Raw genomic sequence first — 26,544 nt, 5'->3', positions numbered from 1 at the left:
GACTTCCATCCTATGGTAGCATAAGATTGAAAGCCTATATATGGTAGTGTGGGTTTTCGATAGCGCTAGTCTATGTGACGTTAGAAAATGTATATAAGGTGTTATTTGGTTTGAGTTGTAGTTGATTGAGTCTTAATGTAATTGATATCGATATTGTTATTAATATAAAATGTGAATTCAAATGCATTTGTCCTCTTATTTAAATGTTAAACAAACTAACTAGCATGGATGGATTACATGAGTGGACACTCCACTATATCTTGAAAAATCCAATTCTCATGCACATAAAATTATGATAATATAGTTATCTAATACTTATATTTAAGTATTTTATTGAGTTATTGATTGAGTCTGAGTTTGATTGGCATCGGCATTATTGTCAGTGCAGGAGGCTGTAGGTTAAGTGTGCTTAAGCGCATTATCCTCCTATTTAAGGGTTAGAGAGGGGTTATGGTTAATTCTAGATATTCTATTAAAAAAACATATATGAGAAGAACCTAAAATGAGAATAATGCTAAAAAAAACCAATTACAAATTCAATGATCAAAGACATGTTTATTAGTATTAAAATACAAATTCATTACCACTTTACTTATTGGTGAATAAATTTTGAAAGGAAATATTTTTAACAGAATTTTTTTCACTCACATAGTAATATATATAATATGTTAATGAAAAATTATTCCATACATTATTACTGGTATTTAAAAACTCTATAATAAATGTGCAATACCTACAAATAATAAAAAATAATTAAAAAAAGGACATGTGGCCATATTTAAACCCTACTCATTGAATAAAATTTTCTACTAATAATATATCAAATTCTAGCAATTTATTAAATTAGACTATAATTAGATTACTAGTAGAAAATAATCACAAATAATGTTAAGATGATGACATGTGTCCATTGAAATATATTTCAAATTATAAAAAAAATTAGACATATGAAAAGATTTCTAAGCAACTTGATATATATTTTTAATATTTATATTATAGAATAGTGTATTAAATTTTATAAGATATAAAATAAAATAATAAAAATAATATATTATAAACTTGAAAATGGGTTAGACTAGATTGTATTTGGGCTTTGATTATTGGAATCCAAAATCAACCCATATTTTAAATGAGCCTAATTTATTTTGTCTATGCTCATTTTTAAACTTAATATTTGGTTCAAACCCTTACAAATTTCAAACGAATATTTAGATTTGAATCAATAATTTGACCCATGTGAACAATACAATTAATTGAATGCTCAATATATACTTATAAAAAATAAAATAAAATAAAATAAAAATCTATCTTATTAAACATTAGAAAACTAATTTCAATATCAATATTGGCACAAGAATATTATCAAGAAAGGCATGCTCCTAATTCAATTTAGCTATAAAAAGGCAGTTCTTATGGTAAAAGAAAAGAAATGTATATATATATATATATAGCTACCTAGCTATACCAAGCACTTACTTGATCTATATACATATGCATAATATTAACAAAAAAACACACGCACACACACAATGGTAAAGCAAGTAATATAGTGAGAATGGAAGTTTATTATAGCATAACACTGCTGAATGCTTCTAATTTTGTTAATTAATTTATCAAAAACACAAAAATAAACCAACTTATAATTAATCACTCAAGTCATGAATGAAGAAAAAAATTGAGGGAAAGTAGGGATTAAAAATGTTATTTGTTAAATATTGTTAATGAGGAATTCAAGTCCTGTAAGACATCAAAATGAATACTCGAATATGCATGAAAAAATTGTTTAAGAAGGAAAAATTAGTTCTAATCCAGTTTAATTAAGCCTATTTAAAGTTTTAATTCACTTTAATTAAAATAATAGAAAGAATAAGAACAGCAGGACAATTAAACAACAACATAATCACAGCCCCTTTGGGTAATTTTAAATTCAGATGGAACATACACAAAAAAGAACACTGGCAAGTTTTTAATATTAACAAATTATTTTCATCGAAACATCCGAAATGGGAAAATTTCCCACTTTCCAAATTCGGCTATTTAATACAAAAGACAAACTTCATTAAATATTGCTCCAAACTTGAATACCTAGTTAAACAGACACCATACATTAGACCCTGGCAAATTCGACACTGACATGGGGAACTCAACCCCTTTATTTAGCAACTTCTGCACATGTATTTAACTAAAAAAACCCACTTATCTGTTTATCTTCAATTCCTTGTCGGAAGCAGTTCACCAATTTTCTTCTTAAAAACTTGTAAGAAGGAATTAATCATTGCATCACTTGTCTCCAAACAGGTAACCCAGGGAGGAATCTCCACCTGGAACTGATTTCACCTTTGTTGATGGTCGATCCTAAAATTTCACAACACGGTTACATAAATTAGGTTAAAAGCTATACATACATATGTGTGTAATAATAATAACAACTCACAGTTATGAAGTTGCCTGCATTCTGTCCTTTAGCCCTCTGATAGTTGTTGGTGGTGTTTTTCTCAGTCTGTTGCTCTGAACTTGGTTTATATTGAGGGGGAGGGTTCTCTGGGGTAATATCTATGCCATATGGAGGCTGGATCGCTGGTGTGACGGTGGGTGCGCTTGGCTGCTCATCGGCACCAAAGAGGTAGCCCAAGGAACTTTGGCCGCCACCGTAGCTCCAACCTCTACTCATGTTTTCCACTACTACAAGCTTTTAGTTAACAAAGAAATATCAAACAAGGGGGAAAAGAAACCCTAATATATAATGGGTTTAGGAACAGTGTATGTAATGTAGAAATGGATGGGGCCATGTATATGTGCATGCATGTTATGACGTATGCATCATACCTACTTGACCAATAATTGACAAGCCATGGCAAATAGGAAAAATAAACTAATTGCAACTTGCAATAGAGATGTACGTATGTGTGTATATATGCCACTAATTTCTAGGAGAGATGTAACTTTAAACAACGATCATCAGTTAGCACGTGAATCATGAAAAATTTACAGTACTAGGATATTATTTCTTACATATATATACTATGGTGCCTGATTTTTTAGACCATTCATCCTTAGACATGAGACCTTAGATTCAAACTTTAATAAATTATGTTTTAACTTCAAATTACATGTATATATATATATATACATGTGTATATATATATATCAAATGTTATTATATTCTAAAGTATTTAAACTTGACAAATTACACTTAGTATCTAAAATTTTTTTAGTATCTAAATTTGAAAATTGTAAGTCAACTTTTATTTGTTTTAAATATCTTACTAATACTGTTAAAATATGTTAATGTAGCACTATTAACCAATAACATGATGACACGTGACAGCTTTACATTTTGATACGTGTCACCATGCTATTCGTCCTCAATATCATATTAGCGTATTTTAATAGTGTTGGTCAAGTATCTAAAAGAGTACCGAGTTTAGATATCAATTAGGTCCAAAAAATTATATACCAAATAAATATAAAATATCAAATTGAAGTACCTTTGTATATATTAAACCTGCCATTGCAGAAATTTTATTTACACTAGAATATTCTGGGATTTGGGGATTGCAAGATGTGGCGTAAACATATATAACCCAACAACCATATACCATGCAAAGGTTGCACAAAAATGACTCGAGAACTGTCTCGCTGCAAAAGAAGAAGAGCGATGAGTTGGTTTAAGTGTTCAAATCAGGCCATTTAGATAAATTATAATGAACAATAATTATGATGATTTAGTGGTTCTTCTTAGGTGAACACTGTTGACAGGTAATCGAGACTTGGGATTGTTTAACCTACATATCATTACTTTAATATATGGTTGCTTAACCTGGGGTCCATTTAGCGGCTGGACTACTATTGAGGGGCATCTAGCCAGGACTTGCCGATCTTTGCAACTTACACAGTCTAATCAAACCGATCAAAATCAGCGTACTGAGGTGATGATACCTCACTCACTATAAAAAAGAAAGTACAAATATTTTAAGATAAGCTTTTTGCATTGGGGTTTTACTGTAACCTAATTAGGTAAATTTTTATCATCAATAATGCACATTAATTAAGAGCTAAAGCAGTGTGTTAATGGTGTTAAATCAAAGATAATGGGCGAGTTTAAAAGAAGCCTATATGTATAAAGGGGAGTTAATCATAATTTGGTTGTTGGTTGGTCCCCTTCATGACTTGTATTCCTTTGATAGGGGATAATAAAGTAAGAATATGAAAAAGGAACTAAGCTGGTAAAGTTCGGTGGGAAGGGAGCTTGTAGGCCTAAGCAATGCAGCTTTCAGCTAATGCATAATTACTGCACAATTGCACCAACAAAGTAAATTGGTCACAAAAAAATTCTAAAGCTAATTGAACCTGCTTCAAAGCTGCATAAAGACTATTTCAAACATTAGCAATTAGTTGACTGAGAGATTGAATTTCGAGTGCATATATAATATTTTGCAATTGCTGATGGAAAAATAATATATGGATGACTTTCAACATTTATTCTGTCTAAAAAGGACTGGCAAGTGGCCCTAAAAAGGATATGTAAAATGGCAGCCACTGAATCTTGAGGACATTGAAAGCACAACCGGTGGGGCTTAATCTGAAAATGAAGTGACCTAACATTTATTCTGTCTAAAAAGTATATATGCTCTTAGTATATCCTTTTTTCAGCTAAGCTTTTCTGATCACTCACTCGCCATTTCAAGCATATTTAGAATTAATCCCAACTTGTTAAGTTATTACATTTATTATGTTAAATTTAGAGCTAAACATATATATGTATGTTATGTATGCATATGTATACATGATTAGTTAAGCATGAAGGTAATGCACTGGTGGAGATACACGATGATGAAGCTAGCTTACCTCAATTTGTAACCCATTTAGTGGACATAAATGGAGAGTAGGACACACTTAAAAGATACTAAAATCCTACCAACAATTTCAATGGATATCCACCATAGGAACCACGCACAAATAAAAAACAAAAAGGCACACACAGTCACACACATTGATGAGCAGCTTATTTAAGAAATGTAAAGCGAACATAGAGTTATATTTATTTTGTAACACAAAAAAATTTTGCGATGATGAAATAATTAAAATATTTACTACTGTTGATGTTAGTTATAGACTAGGTGTGTAGGTCACTGATTGATTGAGTTCGTAGGTTTAGTGTCTGTATATAAGTTAGTAAAGAATGAAGATGAAACAAAAGAGTCTTACTTTGTTCAAAATGGTAAAGTTACAGAGAGTCTTACTCGGGCTACTTGGACCGGGCTCATTGATTCTATAACTGACTATACTCATGCACTCAACTGCTTAATTTGCTTAGTGACCAGCAGTATTTTGTACCTATTTGAATGTGGTTGCTGCTATTTTCTTTTTCGTGATAATAAAATAATACCTAACTAATTACACAGCAACATTCTAAAAGAAAGATCACCTTTAGATTTGTCCATCTCAAAAACAGTGCGAATCATTGTGGGAGGACTTCAAACACCTACAAATCGTCTTTTCTGGTCAAGGCTTGTTTAGCTAAACAGTCTACAATTTGATTCTGTCATCTTTAGATGTACCGCAGAAATCACTAGTTTTCCTAAGCTAAAATACTTTGGATTCGTCTAATCAAAGATGAGTTCTATTCGGTAGAACTGCTTCTAAGGATGGCCTTAACGACTTCCAAACTATTGGATTGAATGATAACTTAATCATGGCCTCTATATTGAATAAGCTTGAGTCCCTCAAAGATGCCTTAAAGTTCAGCATCAAAGATCGAACATTTTCTAAGGTACCGATGATAACTAACGATCCAATCTCCATGTTTATCACAAACAACTCCCCCAACCGCAGCGTATACGGAATCCAATTGCACTACAACGTCAATATTAAGAAAGATCCGTTCTCCAGCAATATGTGCTTCAAAAGGACGTGAATCGATACTTCTCCAGACGATGAGAAAAAATGAATCTCCCAACTGTAAGAAACTTCAACTATCTCTCTTGAGTTCCATGATCTTCCTTGAGAGTTGAATAATGGTTGCTGCTATTTTAAGGTGTGCTATAATTGTATAATGGGTTTTGCTTATTAGGTGATTGTATGCTTTTTCCCAGTTGTGCTTCTAGTCATGATTTGGCTATAACGTATAACTACCCTTTTGGGTTTATTAAATTATTAATAATAATTTCTTTCGCTTAGTAAAAAAATATATATATTTAGATTATTTCCTGTTAGTATCTTATTTGAATTAATTATTTATATCACCCTTCAACTTTATAAAAAAATTTATTTTAGTTCATTTAATTTTTTGTTCTTTTTAACTCTTAAATTTGTATTGTTTATCAAATCATCTTAAAATGAATAAAAAATTAACGTTTATTAACTTTATTGACATGACAATCTATGTGTATGCCACGCTAATAATTAATGAATTTTTTTAAATAAAAATATATTAAATACTTTTTATACTTGATTAATACATATAATTCTGACTCCATAATTAAAATGGCTTCACCATGAATTAGTTGCTTGATTAATAGGGATGGCAAAAATAATCCGAAACCAAAGGGTTTCAAATCTATCCGACCAGATAAGGTTGGGTGTTTTTTTTTTTTTTTAAATCAGGTTTCAGGTTGGAATACCTTTAAAGAATGGTCGGGTAGAAGTCGAGTTTACTGATAATTCACCTTATTCCAAGATATTTGCGAAATTACCTTTATACATATTTAATAATAATTAGGTAAAAAAAGTTATCACTATCAACATCATTTTACTACCTTTACTCCCATTTCACACTAGTTTCTTTCCCCTTTTCATTGTAATTTATTTATTTGTTCTTTATATTTTTTTCTATGATGGAGTATATGTTTTTTTTTTTTTTACTTGGTCATCTCAAGTATAGTCTTTTTATAAAAAATATTTTTAAATTTAATTAATCATAATTTTAAATAAAAATTTGAACTGATCAAAATGGGATAGGATATACAATTAATTTTTAAATTCAAATTCGAAGTAGGTTAATTTTTTTAAAACTCAAACATCAAAGTATAGCAATAGAATATCGAGACGAACAAAAATCAGACCTGTCCCGCCCCGCCCGTTTCTATCACTATTGAGTAGCGTCTTGGAATAGATGTATAATGTTCACTCGACAGTATCTCCTTTTTTAGCTATCTGATTCTCCTAGCCAAGGATAAGTTACTTTCTTCCTATTACTCCTCATTTAACAAATTGGTGATTGAACAGCTATCACATTTAATAACGACGTTCTTCGCCCCATTTCCCCAAATCATAACTTATAATATTTATGTTATAATATGGTGCTGTTCAATTTTAATATTTTACCTAAACTCCCAAAATTTCGAGTAAGCGTTTCAAACGTAATGCCACCCTCAAGATGTTTCAGTGTGCATTTGGGAAGGCCCATTGGAACAAAACGAAACACACAACAAAGACCATTAATGCTGGCTTCACGTAAGCATTTGTATGCCTATTTTGAACAAAACTGAGCTTTTGTCATTGTCATGTGCATGGCTGATGGTAGTTGTAGTTTTTTTTTTTTCTAATTCTTAATTATTTAATTCCAATCACTTGCTTAAACATAGAAAATTAATTTAAATGATTGGAAAATTAACAGAGATTTAATCATTTGATAATCAGAGTGAAAATTAAATAGAATGTCTCTATCATATTATATCATGTGTCGACTTTTCTATGTAATCAAGAAATGTTAGCCGGGGATAATTCCATGGGCTACTACTGTAGTCATAATAAATTGTTTGCGATTTTGAAAATAATTTAAAATTTGGTATTTTTTCTGTTGCGTTATACATGATATTAAGAAAATTTATGTTTGTCTAAGTCTAGTTCGATCTGAAATATGAGTTTAAATTTTATCTAAATTCGTCTATATTTATAAATATTGAAACTTATTTTAAGCTCGCTCATATTATTTTAAAAATTTAAAATATATATTTATATTGTTTTTATTTAATATTTAATAATTTTATATATTTTTATTATTAAAATTTTATTTATAATCACCTTAACAATTTTAAGCTTGATCTTGGACCATATTTTAAGCAAACCTAATATTTTTGTTTAAACTTATTTTTCAGACCTAATGTTTTTGTTTAATCCTCTCAACGCATGAACATGTCTAATTCTCTCTCTCTTTTCTTTTCTTTTTAACGAAAGAATACCATATACATATAAAAATATATTTAATAATTTATACATATAATTACAAGTATATTTAAAAATTGTAAACAAATCAATTCGAAATGACATATTCATAAATTTAGCCTTTAATATTTGCATCTTTTATCAATTTGGTCTTCTTTTTTTTTAGTTAAATTCAACCTTAAAGGTTGGATCATTCTTTTAACAAAAATACTGACCAAAATATGAATTTTTTAACAATGGTGGCATGGCAACCTACGTAACAATTTATGTGTACTTCATTTTGACATGACGTCATTCATTATTTATGACAAGTCAACTTATAATTTAAAAATTATAAAATATTCAAAATATAAATACAAATAATTCATAAAAATTCAAAATACTAGTATGAAGTGCATGTGAATTACTAAACAGGTTATTATGTTTAAAAATTTAATGTTTTAGTTAATATTTTTGTTAAAATAACAATTCAACTATTTTTGGAAGATTATTAGTTAAATTTAATTCTTTTACAAATTTGATGGCTAAATTTAGATAAAAAATTGAATTAGAAAGAAATATAAATGTTAAAATTAAAATTTATCATTATATCATTCGAAATCCATTAATTTAACTTTTATCATCTAGAATCAAAATTATATATAACACATCCAAATAATTATAACTAAAATCAATAAACAATCTTTAAAAAATCAATAAATACAAAACATAATTAAGTCGATATTCAAAATATATAAAACTCACATATGATTTTGGGGTTGGCCATGGACGATTAAGCATTAATTATAGCGTAAGTAACGTTACCTTTGGACTGAATGTTAGACCCAAAACATTATAAGGGCGGTTTAGCAAACGAATAGCCAACAATGCCACATGTCAACGGCTGTATCTATTTACTGTCATTCAACATCAGCACCGCAGTGACCCAAAACTTCAAAAATGTTTCTCTTTCTTTCTTCCCATAAATATCCCCTCGCCTTGCTTCTAAGTTTTCAAACAAAAAAAGTCTTCGTTTTTGCCGCAACATATTTCTGTTACCTTAAATTTGAGCTAAACAAATATTATTTATTGAAATACATGGCAACTTTGCGCACAAGCACCAGCACCGTAATCTATCCGTTCCGACGTAACACTGCTTCAACGGCAATACCCAACTCTACTGTGGTTTGCGTCGAAAACGGTCGGAAAAGGAATGAACTGAACGTATGCATGGTGTTGCAGCAGAGAAGAAAAAACCTCGAGAGTGAAAAGGAGATCATGATTAACAACAGCGATGCGATAAAGAGTTACGAAGCTTTCAATCACGTCAGCCAAATCAAACTCTCGAAATCGGAGGAGAGATTAGCTAAGAAGAAATTCGAGAGAACAACTTACTTGCTTGCTGCTATCTTGTCTAGTTTAGGCATCTCTTCAATGGCGATTATGGCTGTTTATTGCAGGTTTTCATGGCAGATGGAGGTAATTATAACAACTTAAAACTATTTATTTTTCTGGGTTATTTTCAGGTATTGATGTGGTTTTGGTTTTGAATAATTACAGGGTGGGGAATTTCAACTGCTGGAGATGTTGGCACATTTGCTCTCTCTGTTGGTGCTGCAGTAAGCATAAATTCCGACTCTAAACTTCCCCTGATTGAAATCTTGACCTTTTGGGGTATAAATTAAAAGGTTGTAATTTCAGGTGGGGATGGAGTATTGGGCAAGGTGGGCTCATAGAGCTTTATGGCATGCTTCATTGTGGCACATGCACGAGGTGAGATATAAACTCCTTCCACTCCAATTACAATATAGATATTAGATAGATGTTGAGCTAAAGACAAGCATTTTGCCAGTCTCATCATAGAGCAAGAGAGGGAGCCTTTGAACTCAATGACGTGTTTGCAGTAGTTAATGCACTTCCTGCCATTGCTTTGCTCTCTTACGGTTTCTTCAATGGTGGATTTGTTCCGGGACTTTGTTTTGGCGCGGTAATTTTATTTTCTTTTTTCTTATAAGATGTTAAAAAGGGCCTTATTTGTTTTCATTTTTTTAAATATTAATTTAAAAATATTTTTTAATCTCACTTCAAAACTACAACGCTTTTGACTTGTACGGAAATTTGGCTCAACCCAACTCTCACCAAAACGCTGGGCATGATGGGAATTGAACAGAAGTTTTTATTCCTAATGTAATTTTGAATTTACAGGGATTAGGAATCACGGTTTTTGGTATGGCCTACATGTTCGTACACGATGGTCTTGTCCACCGTCGATTCCCAGTGGGTCCCATTGCTAATGTACCTTATCTACGGAAAGTAGCTGCCGCCCACCAAGTAATGCAACACTTGTCTGCATAATAACACTTCCTTGTTAATTAATTAATTAATTAATCTTTTTGGTAAAATATAATTATTATTATTATAACAACATGACATGTTTTTAAGCAGATTCATCATGCAGACAAATTCGATGGAGTGCCATATGGCTTGTTTCTAGGACCTCAGGCAACCTTTTAATTCCTTTTTTTTATTATTAAAACATGACCAATTAAAAAAAGTGACCAAATTGATTGAATACATATATGGATATATAATATTTTATTTAATTTTCCAGGAATTAGAGGAAGTTGGAGGCTTGACGGAACTGGAAAAAGAGATCAAAAGAAGAAGAAAGTTGTCCCAAAATAGTGATATTTTATAATTATTATCTCCTCGTTGAATAATAAGAGCGACGATTTGAAGGCAAAGAAAGCGAATAAAACATTAATTAATGAACGAAGGCTACCCGGTGTCCATCGCTTTATTCAAGGTCCGGTGTAGTCTTCTTATCCAAATTCCCCTTAAATTTGTTTTATTTAAATTACAAATTATTGTATATTCCATTTTTTACATATATTTTGCATTAATTAAAGGGTTTGAAAAATTCATACCTATCATCAACTTGGTTAGGACTATTTATAGTTTAGTTAAACTTAAATTAATCAATCGAATCGATTTAATTTGATTAATCAATCGGTGGTCAGTTAATAATTTTCTAAAATTTTAGTTATTATTGTTCACTTTCAAGATTTATATAATATTTTAATGTCTTATTTGTTGTTTTCATCTTCATATAATTTTTTAAACATTAGCAATGTACATTTTTTTATATATATTTTATACTTATTTAAATTAAAAGATAAAAAAACATATAAATTTCGATTAACTGATCTAATAATTTGAAAAAATCGATTCAATTAGTGATTAAATATTTTTATATTTAATAATAATTTAATTCGAATATTAATCGATCGGTTGTTTGAACACTTTTACTATCTTTGTGGATAGAGACATTGTGAGAACGAGGATTCATTAGTTTTATGATTTTGTTAGCATTAATATTGAGCCCTCACCATTATAATCATGTGTTTTATAATTTTAAACATTTTTATTCTTATTAACTATTTAGTCTAATTTATATTTTTGATATTATTATATTTAAAATTTTAAAATATTGTTGTATCTTTCATTTTACTTAGTTAGATGAAATGAATAAATTAATTTTCTTTCGAAAAATATAATTTATACTAATTACTTAAAATATTTAAATTATGTATTTTAAGTATAATTCTATTAAACTCTTTAAATATTATTTTAATTAATTAATTTTTCAGTTTCCAATTGCATGTATAAAATAAACATTTTTTCACCTTAATTTTTTACAATAATGCTGAAAATTTGAATTTATGAATCACTCTTTTTCACATATTTTTAATTTTATTTTTCAAAATCAAAACTTTTCTAATCACAACAAAAATATGAAAATAACTCGAAGAAAGGAGAAAGCTAATGGGGTGGGTTTCCCTTCCATGGGTAGCATGGAAAAGGAGACGCAGACCACGAGCAGTGCAACGTCAGCGCTCGTGGGTGACTTATTTTGGTGTAAATTCACTGCTGCCACTTGCCGACATAAACAACTCTTTATTGGCTAACTCAGCTCACCAGCCTCTCTTTATTTCTTACGCCTTCCTTCCTTCCTTCCTACGGATGCTTTGTTTTTATTAGTTCATCTTCATTTGACTCTCAAAAAAGTCTCTCTTTTTTTTTCTTTCTAAAATTTAATTACTCTAAATCCATCCAAAAAAAAAAATCTTTGGACACCCCATTTAAATATATATATAAATTGAGCAATTGTTGTAATATAATTATTTTAGAAAAATAGGGTAAAAAGTTTAGTAGTGATCAAACTTGATATTAGGATTAGCATACTTACAATGCAGTTGATATAACATAAATGATGGTAAGTAAAATAAAGGGAAAAGAAGGCGTGCAAGCAAAGTATGAATAGAGTAAGAAGAGCCTTTGGCATAATATCTAAATTTTGTTCAAAATGGATTAAGACAACTAAAAGGAGAAGCCTCCAAGCTTCAATTTTCATGGCTCGGTGGTGATGGAGATGGAATAGGTACAGATGACGTGTAACTTCACACTTCAAAATTATTCCAACACTCAAAAACTTCCTTTTCCTTATTAATCCTTCCAATTTCATCTCCACTTAATTTGCTAGTTAAGATACCAATTAAGTTTTAGCTCGATTGACATGAGTATTGTTGTTAATGTAATAAGGTGTAAGTTTGAGTGTGTTGAAGAGCATTATCCTCTTATTTATAGATTGAGAAAGGGTTATTGGTAGTTCTAAGCATTGTGTCAACATTTTATTATTAGATTAGAACCTATAATGAAATTATTAAAAAATTTGCAAACCAAGATATCCATAGTGTATTTTATTATTAGATTATGGCACGTTTATAATTTATGCAAAAATACATAACAAATATATTTATATAAAATTTAATTTTATTAGTGGTTTGAAATTTTATTGTGTGTCTAAGGAGTGATGAAAGGAATTTTTTAACAGAATCAAGATTGAATTATAATTTTTATGATACTCAAAATACAAAGTTACTACTATATTAACTTTTAATTTTATATTTTTTAAAAAAATTAAATCAAAATTTTATATTCTTGGAGAACCAAAATACAATTTCATCATATATTTGCATATAAAATTACAGATTTTAAAAGGATTAAAAACATAAATTTCCACTTTCGGGGCCAAGCTCCTACCTGCTACTGCTACTGCCATGCATGTGTCCACGTGATAAAATCTCGATTGCTTATGAAGTTAAAATTCCCACCACTTATGTACCAATAATTATCTAGAATTAAAATACGTAAATTCAAATATTAACATATTATCGATTGTTTATATATTTTTAGATTTTAATTTTCCACATGAATCCTTAAAATGATTTAAGTTTATAAATATAAGCTCACGTAAATAATGGGCATTTAATGTTCTTATTCATAAAGATCATTCGTGGATTCTTAATTTATATTTTATTTTGGTTGAAGTTTAAAAATGCATGAAAATCTTGTCAAAATTTACTTTTTGTCTAAGCTTAAATATGTTCCCGTTATTAGTTTGTTTGTGCATTGTAATAATTTGATACTAATTATAGATATATAAAACATTAATTTTAATTATACAAATGCATTAATTGTAAATGAGATTGTAATTGTACCCTTAAGAAAGTTTCATACATTATATTTAATTGCCAAAAGGTTTAATTATATTTATTTTTAAAGCTATACACTAATAATACATCAAATACATATATTTAAGTCTAAAATATAACACTAAATACAATATTCAATTATTATATTTAATTTTTTATCTAGAATTATTCAAAATAATATAAAATGTTATATTAATAAAATAAATTATGAAATAAATATGTAATTTTAAAAAAATCAACATTTATTATCAAATGAAATAATGGTATTTGGTACTCATTTTTACTAACATAACAAATAATTTTATTCCGCCATAGTGCAACTAGCTTTGAAGCAGAATTTTTGGACCCTTGGAGACAGATTTATGTTAACTCGTGACTTAAACATCTTATCTATTAGATTGAAGTAGATGTTACAACTATTATTCACTCAGAAAAAGCACTTCTAATTCTAATCTTATGTTCTCTCTCTTAATTTATGAGTCTAAAATGCTCCTCCATAATATAAGTTCTAGCTCTTCAAAGCATGTTTTTCATGGAGGGAACAAATGTGCCAATGCTCGAGAGCAATTTAAAACCTTCTCCCTTAGATGTAGTTAACTTTCAAGACTTGTTTTGTGTCTGTTTTACTTCTCCCGGTTGCTTGAATCATCTCTCATTGAATGATGTCCACGGGAATGTTATGTACCGCACTTTAAGTTAGTAGATTTAATTTTTCAATATATCAAACAGTATCTACATATTTTTTTCATAGTTTTCTTTTTAAAAATTCAAATAAGTTTATTTTCATTATGAAACGAATTAAAAAGAATAAATTGTTTAAATTTATTTTATTTCCAATCCCTAATCAAACAATGCATAAGTTTACTCTTTATATATATATATATATATGAAGTCGCCTTACTGGTGATACCAAATGGAAATAGTAGGTATTTGTTTGTAGCTTAATGCTGTTGCCTTGAGCAAGCCTTCTATCACAGCCACCTCATTCTTAGAAACGTGGACTCGCCGTCATGCTCTGATAGAGCTGCCTTTGATGTGAGAAAAAAAACCCTTAATTTACCACTACCTGGAGAAAATCCTCGAGATGTAGACCACGATTTTGATGGCCAAAGCAAACAACCCCGCCATGAATTTCCCGATTCTTACGTAGCCTGCCAATAGTGGGTTTATCAAAGGTGCCACGAATATTGCGTAAATCTTCAGTAACCATTGTAATATCACATTCGGACTCTTCAAGAACCCTGAAGGTTTCAAACAAGAAAAAGCAAATTATATGGGACGTGATAATATAAAGCCAAGAGATTTGTGTGTATGTTTGTCATTTGAAGTTTTTAGTATATTGGTGAAAGTGTTGCGTACATTCGGCAACCTGCGGGAACTCGTCGAATATTGTAGTCACGTTCTTCAACAGGACCTGAATGAATTGACATATCGAGAAAAAAAGATGGTTCAGAACCAACAAACAGGAAGCTTAATTAGCCCTTGATTAAGTAGTGTTAAACTGAATGGTTCTCGAGGGGAGATTACCAGCACCACTCCCCCTGGTTTCAGAGGTGACTCGATAATGATCCGAGCTTTCCTGCATTGAATCGAAAGTTAGTGTCGATTAAAATGGCCTAAAACAGGCACTGATATGCTATACATTACTTTATAACTAATATTTCCCCTTCTTCCGAGCATTCGTAAAAGCTGCATCCTCTGGTGAAGGGAATCTGCGTCTGTTTCCATTCTGCAATATTATCAGAAAATAATTCCTCAGCCTCTTGTTAAAGCAAGTTACGATAAGGGTTAAAAGCTCAAGAAAAGGTGGTCGATATATCATATGTATATAGTTACCTAAATGCCAGTTTACTCCTGCAGTAAAACTATCTCCTTCACAAATGTGTTCGATGATGAATTTCACGTTTTGACCCATGCTGCCCATGAGCAGATAGAAGAAATGAATAACCTCCTGCAAACTATGTTTCCATATCAGATATGACAATACATGTTGTAACTTAAATACGCAAGCAGAGACAAAGAGAGGTAACCCTTTTTCCGTTAAATGGGTTGTAGAAAGAGCAGTCCTCGATGTAGCAGGCTTCTGAGATATAACCCTCAAGTCCTTTCAGATTTTTCTCATTGATGCACATGTAGAAATCCTTGATTGTTTCAGCTGCAGAAGGTTGACCCAAAATTGACTCAATATCACTGTTCGATGACGACATGACTGAAGAGACTCCACAGTTGTAGGTTAGTTTATTTTGTTCCTGCTTTTTAATGGCCACCCCATTAGGCTGCTTCTTCGTTCTCTTTAGCTCAAGTCGGCGTGATGTTTGGGAAGGCAAGGGATTAAGGGCAAGGTCTGCCATTGCCCTCGGAAATGTCCTCTGCCTCAAGGCTTGGGCTGAGAAATTGACAGCAATAGCCATGACCTAACGAGGTGAGATTAGCAAAGTGATTTTCAGGTATTGAGAAAATGTAGTTTAAAGTAGGGTTTATGGCATTTATCACATGGTAGAGCAAGGAATAAAGTAACAAGTTTATACCTTTAACACCAAGAAAAGGCTTCCTTCCATTACCTTCTGAAAGAATCAAGGAATCTCCGTTAGGGGCTTTAGGCTGCATTTTGCTTGCCATGGGTTAAAGGAGGAACGGTTAACAGTGTTCTGTCCATGGACCATGATGGTTTATCGTCTTGGCCTTGAGGAACCAGAAGGTTCCTCGACCCTGGTTTCCATGGCTATTGCCATGTCTAACTAATGTAAAAAATGCCATGAACCCAATTTAACTTATTAATGTATTGAAGCAATCCCTGTTCTTCGTTGTTTGTCTACATTGTAGTAACTTCTTAGAATCCAAGTTAAAGTGCCAGTTTCTATTCAACTTGCCAAAATCCAAAAGTTCATCACATCAAATTAGATGATTGATAAGGTTGATGGATTAGAATTTAGAACATCGGAGAACCTAAATATTCTCAGTTGCAAAAGCTACGACAACGTATCCTTTTCAATGGTCATAAGTCCAATAAAAAATTACCATTTATCTTTGAATCTTGCATATGTTCATACAACTTTGACAGCTCCAAAAATATTGCTTTATGTTCAGGGTGCAACAGATCATCAGCAAAAAAGTAATGCATGGATCCTCTTAGTTGAATCCAACTAGAACCCGGTTCCTTGGAAACTAGTTTTTCCTTCATTTCTCTTCTCAATTTTCTGACAGCATTCCACATACCAGCTGAAGCACAAAGATTCGAAAGAAGAATATAGGCAGATTCATTATCAGGCTGCAGTTCAAGAAGTTTGGTGGCTGCAACTCTTCCCATATCAAAATTTCCATGGATGTTGCATGCAGATAGCAGAATCTGCCATATTCGAGCATCTGGTTCGATAGGCATTTCATCTATGGTCTTCTTTGCATCTTCCAGGAGACCTACTCGGCCAAGCAGATCAACCATGCAAGCGTAATGTTCTAAATGTGGGATTAGACCATGACACTCAGCCATAGAGTTCATGTAACTCTGTGCTTCTTGCAGTAGTCCTGCATGGCAGCATGAAGTAAGGAGTCCAAGATAAGTTATCTCATCAGGTTCAATTCTACATACAGTCATTCTATCGTAAAGTCTGAAAGCCTCATTATAGCAACCATGTTGTGCATATCCTGTTATCATTGCATTCCATGCAGCCAAGTTGTCAACAGATGCATATCTGAAAGCCCTCTCTGCATCACTTATGTTTCCACACTTGCAGCAAAGGTCAATAACAGCAGTCTCGACAAAGCAATCTTGATGAAATCCAGATTTAAGAGCAAGAGAGTGAATGCCTCTTCCCTGTTCCAAATCTGTCATAGCACTGCAAGCTTTAAGAACGATGCTAAAAGTTTTGCTGTCTACTTCAAGTTTGGAATCCACTGTGTTTCGGAAGAGATCTAGACTATCAACATGACAATCAGCATTAACCAAAGTATTCAACATTGCATTAAGATGCATGACACTTGTCTTATCAACATCAGAAAATACCCTTCTCGACTCGTTACAGCTGCCGCACTTCCCATACGTTGCTATCAAGCAAGACATCACATAGTCATCCGACATGAATCCACATTTAATCATATAGGAATGCATCTGCACTGCAAGGTGCAAAGAGTTCGAGTCAGACGCCACTTTAAGAATGCTAGCAAGGGTAAAACAATTCACTTCAACATTAGGACCACGCATATCAGAGAACATCTTAAGAGCAAGACTAACAAATCCATTATCCGAATATCCAGCAATCAGTGAATTCCACGACACAGAATCCTGAAAGATCATAACATCAAAAATGCACCTCGCATCATCCATTTTCCCACACTTATTATACATAGAAATCAACGCATTGCCAACAAAAACCACTTTCAAATACCCTTCCTTCTGACAAACTGCTTGGATTTGCCTCCCTAAACATGACAACCCCTCTCCTGCAACAGCAGACAAGACATTGGTCATTGTATATTCATTAACACCCAAACCTTTACGACGTAAGCTATTAAAAATTCCAAAGGCCTCGAATCCATCAAGAGCTGCTCCTATCCTTTCAGTCCATGAGACAATATCTGGTTCAGTAATTTCATCGAATACCTTAACAGCGTCCAATTTACTTCCACACCTAGCATACATGCTCATTACAGCATTGTTAAAATGAAGGGAACCACCACATAAAAATCCCATCTTTAAGCCAACCCCATGGATCAGTTGACCTTCTTTTACATCAAACAAGCCGCTGATCAAACCTGTCAAGCTAAATTCATTCAATTCAAATCCCAAATCCCTCAGTTTCATAAAAACTTGTCTACCCTTATCGAATTCCCCATTCCAAAAATAACAACAAATCATAGCCGTTAGAACAACATTATCAACATCGAAACAATCTCTAAAACACTTCTCAGCTGAAACCAAGTCCCCACTTTTAGCATAATTCTCAATCAATCCGCTAACCACAAAAGCCCCACTTCCAAACCCCAATCTCAAACAAACCCCATGAACAATCTCGTTTTCTTCTATTCTCTCACACCCTTTAACTAAACTGCTCAACGTGAACACGTCGGGCTTCAACCCCAAATGCCTCAACTCATTAAACAACCCAAGCACCGGCCCGACTCGGCCAAAACGAGCGAGACCAGAGATGAGTGAGTTGAAAGAAATTGTATCGGGGTTGGGGGTGTCGAGAAAGAAGGAAAGGGCGCGTGACAAGTCAGCATGTTTGGAGAAGTGGGAGATGAGAGCGGTGGAGAGAAAGGGGTCCAGAGAATGGCCTGATTTGATGAAATGAGAGTAGATTTGGTCAGTCAGGAACGGAGAGTGTGCAAAGAGAGAAGCTTTGAGAGCTTGAGGGTGGAGATTTTGAGATATGAGGACTTTGATGGAGGGTCCATGGCGGGTGAGAGTAACTGTTAGTTTCTTCATACATGTTGGTTATTAATGGAGGAGTTTGACCACTGTCATTTATAAGGTTTCGGGGTTTATGAGAGAATTTAGAAGTTTAAATGAAAAAAAAAAAAAAAGCGGTCTTGGACAGAGACTCAATGAGTAACTAAACTGAGCATTGTCTGTTGGATATAGTCATATAGCCCAGCTTTTGCACAACAATGGTCTGGTCCGATTCTAACCATACATTAACCCAAACATGCATTGCACATTTGCAGAGTCCCATATGTGCAAGTATAAGTCCATCACACGTTGTTAAATTTTAATTGACTGTCCATAACTTATAATGTTGTAATTTATTTATCAAAATTTTAATATTATACCAATCAAAAATTTAATTATTAAGTTGAGTGATAAATTTGTAAAAATTTTATTTTGAGTGATTAAAATAAAAATATCTTAAAAATTGAGTAACTGGCTAAGTAATTTATCTAATTATAAATTCAAATTATTTATGCAATATATATTTATATATTTATAATTTATCCATATTAAATTTAAATCAATGATTAGACTGATATAATTATTTAATTAATATAATACAAATATTTTTAAAATTTAGAGAAAATTAAAAAATCGAAAACTTTTGATTGAATCAACCCTAATCTTTTTAATGGTTGTATAGATTCGTGGCATAATGCAGATCCTACTCTAATTTTTTCAATTATTAATTGGAAAAAGAATCATATCGGATTTAAAAGGCATGCATTAATCTAATAATCAACGTGGCAGCTGTGTGATTGTGTTGCAATCCAACCCCACCCCCCAACAACCTTACGGCTCGAAACATACAAACATCATCAAGGAACAAACAGTAAAAGTCACTTCACAACATTAAACAACTATTTTGATGAATGGTCCAGATTGGGTCATTCACAAAACTTAAGGTGGGAACCGACACCCATAAGCACCCAGGCCCGTTCACGTGTGCCTCACTGACTGAATGCAAGCAAAATGGCCCCGACCCGGCTGTTTCCAGCTTTTCTTTTCTTTTTTTTTTCATTTTTCCTTCAGGCTTTTTGCCAACTGCCAAAATTTTCCCCTGTAGTCTTTTAACGTTAACACATATGAAATAAAAATAAAAATTATACGAGGGATGATAGATGAATAATTTTTAAAAGAAGTTAAAATATATATGAAATAAAGTAGAGTATTTGATGTAATAAACATTAATAATTTTATTTAAATATAATTAATTATAAATAAATGTTAAAATTTTTAAATTTAAAATTTTAAGTCCAAAATTTTAAATTCGAGACATATATATCGATAATATATCAAATATGATTTCATAAATTATTATGATTTAAGAAACTAAAATGGAAAATAAAGAGTAAGGAGTAATATCAGTTGCTTCTATGCTTTGGACTAAAATGGAGTAATATCAGAAATGGTCCCTCATCATTTTATCAAAATTTTAAGATAAATTCTTTTAAAAATAGAATAAATTAATAAAATAAATGACATGTTTTTTTTAGCTCCAGCCAATTTCTAGACATGAAACCTCTTAGTATTATATTGAATCTGAAAAAAAAATTTGAAAGTAACTAATGCGAATATTTGATAAAAAATGGGGACTATTTATGATATTTTTCCATTTGGCATTTGAACCAGGAGGTGCCGAATCCGCTGCTTTAGGGCGGACTTCAACTATTTCGTTAATTAATTTTCAACGTCATCTGTTTTGCTAAATAATTTCTTTATTTCTTTATTTCATATATATGAAAAAAACACAAGTTATAGATGATATAGTTTTATAATTTAAATAATTTTAAATCTTGAACATTTTAAAATATATTTTTAATTTTATGTTAGATAACATTTACAATTTTTTTCAGAAAATAATTTTTAAAAATTAAACTGAATTAATGTTTAGTTAATTTAGGTAAAATTTAATTAAAAAATTATATAAGCTCTAGAAATTGTATCGCAAAAGACCATCAGCTCAATTGGGAAAACACTAAATAATTTTAAAAATTTAAAAGAGTAATTTTATTTTAGAAATATTTATATCTTTTATACTTTTATAATATATATTATAATTTTCTCTTTTAACAACAACGCAAATATACTTTTATTTTCTCTTTTAACAACTCAAATATAGATTAATTTTAGGAATCATAAAATAAAATTATAAAAACCTTAATTTTACACTTATTATTTTAGAAAAAATATTTTTAAGAGAATATTTTAATTTAAAATATTAAAATTTTCAATTTTTATATATAAATTTTTTATAAATATATTAGTGAGAAATTTTTCACTTGTTACTAAATCTAGTATATTAATAATTTCCTTTTTCTTTTATGATAGAATATAAGTAATTTTCAACATAATAAACGCGCGTAATGGTTGGGTTAAGCTGAAAGAAAACTGTTTTTGTAAATTAACTTTCAAATAACGCATATTACATAAGTAACTTTCAACATCTATCTCCCAATCAAAAAGGCAAAAGCTTTCATCATCTGTCGCTGTCTAACTTCAAATCTTTTGTTCTGTTGTTGCACTTCTATCTTTTATGCCTTGGATGGAGGTGTAATTGCTCAACACACACAACTCACCCTAAATTTACCCCTTTTTTCTTTGACGCATGACTCTTGGTCAAATTCTTCGGAAGATCCTTATATTAGGCATTATTTTTAGATTTAATCCTTCTATTATGACTTTTATTGTTTCTATTTTTTTTTCTAAATGCAGTGTATATTTCTAATTATAATCTCTTCTCAATCTTTAAATAGAAAGAAAATTATATTTTTTTTTTGAAAAAACATAACAAAAAATACAACTTAAGAGATTCTGAAAGACACTAAAAGATTTATCTTGTTAGATAGTCGAAATCACCACATCAGGAGAAACTTCAAAAATTTGGAGAGAGGTTTGCCAAGATAGGCTGATCTTTGCTAATTGGTCAGCAATTAAATTGCACTCTCTAAGGACATACTTGAATTCTCACTGATCTTTAGATTGTAAAACTCGTTTAAGTTTAAAAAAAATGTATTTAAACACATTTAAACTTACATCTTTCTAGTTATTGTAATAGCAATAATGTGAACGAGTTATTTTTAAAACTTAAAAAAAAACATATTAAAGAATATAACTTATATTACTATTTAGAAAATAAAAATATATATTTTCTTTATTGCTTATATAAATCAGGATGATGTAATTTTCAAATGTATGGAGTTAGTTATAAAATTTTCAATTAAATTAGACCATTAATTCATTTAAACCCAATTGTCGGCTAAATACGTATATTTCCCGCCTTTAAGTAGAAAAAAGGTATGGTCAGTCGTCACCTCCAAAATCTAGTACCAAATCCAAGTCGCTCACAGGGTTCTAGAAATCTCAGTGCATTACACCCCAAATTAATAAAATAATAAGTAAAAAGAATTACTTGGTATTTAATTACTTTGGACTTTGAAGGATCCCTTCTAGCGGTGGTTTGCAACCTGGCAACAATGCAAGCTCTCACCTTTACTCATCTGCAACTACAGCCTTCTTCCTTCCATCACCACTTTTCTCCCATTTTCATCTGATTTTGTTTTCTGGGTGCCATCTGATCTTAAAGTCCTTTTTCCCCCATTTTTAGATTCTCCTAGAGAATCCAACATTACATGCAAAAGTAAAGAGAAAATCTTTAATTTTTTTAACAGAATTTTGAAAAGAAAATGAAGGACGCCAAGAAAGATTCAGAAATGGTATGGGATCAGATTCAGATGAGGAGCCCATCGGGAAATCCGCTTGTTCTTGGACATTCGACCCGACCCATTCCCAAGCTCATGGTCTGGTTAATCCTCTTTGTTTCAGTTACCTATGTTGTCTACACTCTCAAGCTGCTAACGGCCTCAGTTCATCACACTTCCGATGATTTCCCGTTTACTTTATCCACCAGAACAGGCATTACATCTCCGCCGTCGATTCTCAATCAGACGGCTGAGACAACGTCGCCCCTTCTTCGCCATCGAGATGTCCGAGAAAAACTGGCGGTAGCGGTGCAAATGCCGAATAAACCGAAGCCGACGGAGATCCAGGACATCGTTTTCGGGGTCGCGGCTTCTTCCAAGCTATGGCAGCAGAGGAAAGAGTACATCAAGATTTGGTACAAGCCGAACAAAATGCGGGGCGTGGTTTGGCTTGACGATCGCGTGAAGTACTCTCCGGAGGACAAGCAAACCCTTCCACCGGTTCGTGTCTCCAGCGACACTTCCAACTTCGCCTACACGAACCGGCAAGGTCACCGGTCGGCGATTCGAATATCGCGGATCGTGACGGAGACATTGAGGCTTAAGATGGATAATGTCCGGTGGTTCGTGATGGGTGACGACGACACCGTGTTTATCACGGACAATCTGATTAGGATTTTGAGGAAATACGACCATACACAGTATTACTACATCGGGAGCTTGTCGGAATCTCATATCCAGAACATTTTTTTCTCCTACGGCATGGCATACGGCGGTGGAGGGTTTGCCATTAGCTACCCTTTGGCTAAGGCTTTGGCGAAGATGCAGGACCGGTGTATTCAGAGGTACCCAGGATTGTACGGCTCAGATGACCGAATGCAGGCTTGTATGGCTGAACTCGGTGTCCCACTCACTAAGGAACTCGGCTTCCACCAGGTCGGTGACTCAGTTTGTTGAGTTGGTAAAGTGCATGCATTGTTTCTATTACTTTTAGTAACTTCAATGCTAGTATAAGTATCTCTAATAGTAATGTAATCGGGTAAGTTAATCCTAACTGAATTTAATACTGTGTGAGTTAATGAAGCATTTGTAGGGGTGTTGAAGTTGCATTTCACATTTCTATTTCAAGAAAATTTAATTCAGGTGCATGAATTTGGTTTGATGGTTCATTTGGGTAAAGATTATAATGCTGCCAGGAGCATAAAAATGAAAAAAAAATCATTAAAATACTCTTAATAGCAAATTAAAACTGAGGGAGTTATAAATAGATATTTCAATTAAAAATCCAAAATATTTTGGATTACATTACTTGGAATCGGATGAAATCGAATTGGCCATTACTGCAACCGCGGTTTAATCATTGTTTGTCAACAGTAGTTTAGGTGTATGAACCTTGGGTGGTTGATTAGCTCAATGCATTTGGTTGTCGGAGCTAGACATAGGCGATGGGGTTAGGACCCGTGTGTTGGTAAGGTTTCGACCTCAGTTTGTTAGGTTTATGTGGTCTTTTGCTCAAGCTTTATGATACATGGCTATTAGACTGAAAGATGGAATTATTGACTAGTTGATCCTAAAGACATTGTTAACAAGAAGTAAAATGTTTAGCTTATCACAGCATTGAATCAACTATGTCTTTCAACTAAATTACAAGTTACGAAACGGTGTATCCCCATAAGGTAATTTGTTTAAGTTGGTATGGTGAAATGAATTTCTTGATGGAGTATTATGTGCAAGGCCTGCATACCTACCTGATTTATAGGTGGAGCGTGTAAGTCAATTTTTTGTAGTTTGGATGTCTATGTCACAAGGAAAGTGGCAGTCCTAGTAAGTTTTGGTTTTCACGTAGATGTTCATTGTTAATACTGAAGCTGGATGACTGATTAGCCATTAGAACAACTTTTGCCACTATTATTAATGCGATGACTCGATATCTGATTCCAAGTGTTCCTTGTTGGTTGATTTGTATCAGTATGACGTGTATGGGAACTTGTTCGGACTCCTTGCTGCACATCCCGTAACACCATTGGTGTCACTGCATCACCTTGATGTTGTCGAGCCTATTTTCCCCAATGTAACCAGGGTTGAAGCCCTTCAGCGGCTTATGTTGCCTGTAAAGCTGGATTCAGCAGGAATCATGCAGCAATCCATCTGCTATGATAAATCCAAGAGTTGGACTATATCAGTTTCATGGGGTTTCGCTGTTCAAATCTTTAGAGGAATCTTTTCACCACGGGAGATCGAAATGCCTTCTAGAACATTCTTAAATTGGTACAGAAGAGCAGATTACACAGCATACGCTTTCAACACTCGTCCAGTTAGCCGAAACCCATGCCAAAAGCCTTTTGTGTTTTACATGTCAAAGGTGGGAATGGATTCAGAACTGAACCAAACAGTAAGCGAGTACGAGCGGCACCGTGTGCCTCATCCTCCCTGCAGATGGAAGATGGCTAATCCCGGTGCACTTGAAATGGTGATCGTCAATAAGAAACCAGACCCACATCTATGGGATAGAGTAAGTCACATTCTTCATTATTTTATTTACATTCCACATCAAAACATGAATTATTAAAAAAAATTGACATGATTTTATTTTATTTTTGGCAGTCGCCGAGAAGGAACTGTTGCAGGGTGATGGAATCAAAGGAACCAGGAACCATGGTGGTGAATGTGGGTGTATGTAAGGATGGTGAGGTTAGTGAAGTATAGTGTGATTAATGCTTTGATCATTTTAGGTGTTAGCTTTTCATCCTTAATTGTGTTTCCTATTATATTTATTAATTTATCTCTCAAGTGTCCAAATATTGTTTCTTTATGCAAGAATAGAGGGAGTGTAATTTGGAGAACAAGCAACAAATTATATGTTGTATAAAAAAATTGCAGTATTATAATACTAGCCTGTTTATAAGGTAAAAATATCTAAAGAGCAGACCTTGTTGGAAGCATCCCAGCCAGTCGCATGAAAATGGTAATAATTTATTAATTAATGATGAAGTTTGACTATATGAATTGAGGCTAACGCAGTAATGTCTAAGTTAACATTCTATACAGTAAGAAAGGTTGCTTTTACCCTTTTGGTAGATGATGGGTATATTTAATGATGTTTTGCCAAAAGGAATCAGGTATAGTTATCAATTGGGTCAATAGAGAATTTATGTTGTCCGCCATTGTGTTTAATATAAGTTATATTCAATATTAATGGTGGATTTAATGAGGGCGAATGGGCTTAAGAAATGTCGGTGCAAGTGCTACTGTCCAAATGTAAGGGCAAGAACGTGTATGCCCTGCACCTGGTCCAATAAGAAGATTACATGAAATGAAAGCCGGAAAATAAGTATGGCAACCAACCCTTGGGAAGTGGTTGGCCTGCAGATTACTGGTTTCAATTCCATGGTGGGACAAGAATAGTAAAATATGGTAGATCGTGTCGCCCAGTACGGTGGGTCCACTCATCATCAAATCTAATGCCTCGGCCTCATCAATCATCATGACTCTCCTTTATTGGATGGAAAGTTAAGACTAAAAAATAAGAAAAAGTCCAATTACTTTTTACTCTTTCATATATTCTTCAGATTAACTTCATACACGTGAATAATATAGATATTACGAGCAACTCACTACAAACAACCAAGTATGTCTGAGTAATCATGACAATCACATGTTGAAACTTGAACACACACATAATTGTTCATGATCAATCTTGAACTTAGATGTTGTTATT

The 26,544-nt window shown here is 32.4% G+C and overlaps 4 protein-coding genes, 1 long non-coding RNA gene and 1 pseudogene across 5 annotated transcripts in view; 2 read left to right on the top strand and 4 right to left on the bottom strand.

Moving 5' to 3' along the window:
- LOC128285357 (uncharacterized) overlaps positions 1-26,544 on the bottom strand; it is a 73,750-nt gene that overhangs the window by 17,979 nt on the left and 29,227 nt on the right. The gene's annotated exons all lie outside the window — the stretch shown is intronic.
- LOC108452486 (protein SPIRAL1-like 5) lies at positions 1,964-2,743 on the bottom strand. Its single transcript, XM_017750281.2, has 2 exons — positions 2,435-2,743; positions 1,964-2,355 (listed from the first exon to the last, which is right to left on the bottom strand). The coding sequence occupies exons 1-2, from the start codon at positions 2,669-2,671 to the stop codon at positions 2,281-2,283; spliced, it is 312 nt and encodes a 103-aa protein (XP_017605770.1). The 5' UTR covers positions 2,672-2,743; the 3' UTR covers positions 1,964-2,280.
- On the top strand, positions 9,023-11,053 carry LOC108452109 (beta-carotene 3-hydroxylase 2, chloroplastic-like; annotated as a pseudogene).
- Positions 14,452-16,423, bottom strand: LOC108453274 (uncharacterized). Its single transcript, XM_017751283.2, has 7 exons — positions 16,229-16,423; positions 15,731-16,114; positions 15,537-15,651; positions 15,348-15,429; positions 15,228-15,279; positions 15,060-15,114; positions 14,452-14,941 (listed from the first exon to the last, which is right to left on the bottom strand). The coding sequence occupies exons 1-7, from the start codon at positions 16,256-16,258 to the stop codon at positions 14,763-14,765; spliced, it is 897 nt and encodes a 298-aa protein (XP_017606772.1). The 5' UTR covers positions 16,259-16,423; the 3' UTR covers positions 14,452-14,762.
- LOC108453271 (pentatricopeptide repeat-containing protein At2g33680-like) lies at positions 16,686-19,251 on the bottom strand. The gene has a single exon (XM_017751281.2). It carries the CDS (start codon positions 19,120-19,122, stop codon positions 16,696-16,698), a length of 2,427 nt encoding a protein of 808 aa, XP_017606770.1. The 5' UTR covers positions 19,123-19,251; the 3' UTR covers positions 16,686-16,695.
- Positions 22,416-25,739, top strand: LOC108453273 (uncharacterized). Its single transcript, XM_017751282.2, has 3 exons — positions 22,416-23,762; positions 24,796-25,338; positions 25,431-25,739. The coding sequence occupies exons 1-3, from the start codon at positions 22,812-22,814 to the stop codon at positions 25,530-25,532; spliced, it is 1,596 nt and encodes a 531-aa protein (XP_017606771.1). The 5' UTR covers positions 22,416-22,811; the 3' UTR covers positions 25,533-25,739.

Source organism: Gossypium arboreum, chromosome 12 (genome assembly GCF_025698485.1).
Source record: "Gossypium arboreum isolate Shixiya-1 chromosome 12, ASM2569848v2, whole genome shotgun sequence".
NCBI classification, from domain to species: Eukaryota; Viridiplantae; Streptophyta; class Magnoliopsida; order Malvales; family Malvaceae; genus Gossypium; species Gossypium arboreum.
Note: the sequence above shows the minus strand (reverse complement) of the source record. Positions and strands in the feature narration are given on the sequence as shown.

What these genes read in the sequence shown, in the direction of transcription:
- LOC108453274 (XM_017751283.2), bottom strand. Translation starts at nt 16,258, where the DNA reads ATGGAAGGAAGCCTTTTCTTGGTGTTAAAG. An exon ending in AGGAGTAAACTGGCATTTAG is followed by an intron (nt 15,430 to 15,536) that starts GTAACTATATAC and finishes ATAATATTGCAG; the next exon opens with AATGGAAACAGACGCAGATT. An exon ending in GGGGAAATATTAGTTATAAA is followed by an intron (nt 15,280 to 15,347) that starts GTAATGTATAGC and finishes GATTCAATGCAG; the next exon opens with GAAAGCTCGGATCATTATCG.
- LOC108453273 (XM_017751282.2), top strand. Translation starts at nt 22,812, where the DNA reads ATGAAGGACGCCAAGAAAGATTCAGAAATGGTATGGGATCAGATTCAG. An exon ending in AGGAACTCGGCTTCCACCAG is followed by an intron (nt 23,763 to 24,795) that starts GTCGGTGACTCA and finishes GATTTGTATCAG; the next exon opens with TATGACGTGTATGGGAACTT. An exon ending in ACCCACATCTATGGGATAGA is followed by an intron (nt 25,339 to 25,430) that starts GTAAGTCACATT and finishes TATTTTTGGCAG; the next exon opens with TCGCCGAGAAGGAACTGTTG.
- LOC108453271 (XM_017751281.2), bottom strand. Translation starts at nt 19,122, where the DNA reads ATGAAGAAACTAACAGTTACTCTCACCCGCCATGGACCCTCCATCAAA.
- LOC108452486 (XM_017750281.2), bottom strand. Translation starts at nt 2,671, where the DNA reads ATGAGTAGAGGTTGGAGCTACGGTGGCGGCCAAAGTTCCTTGGGCTAC. An exon ending in ATGCAGGCAACTTCATAACT is followed by an intron (nt 2,356 to 2,434) that starts GTGAGTTGTTAT and finishes GTGAAATTTTAG; the next exon opens with GATCGACCATCAACAAAGGT.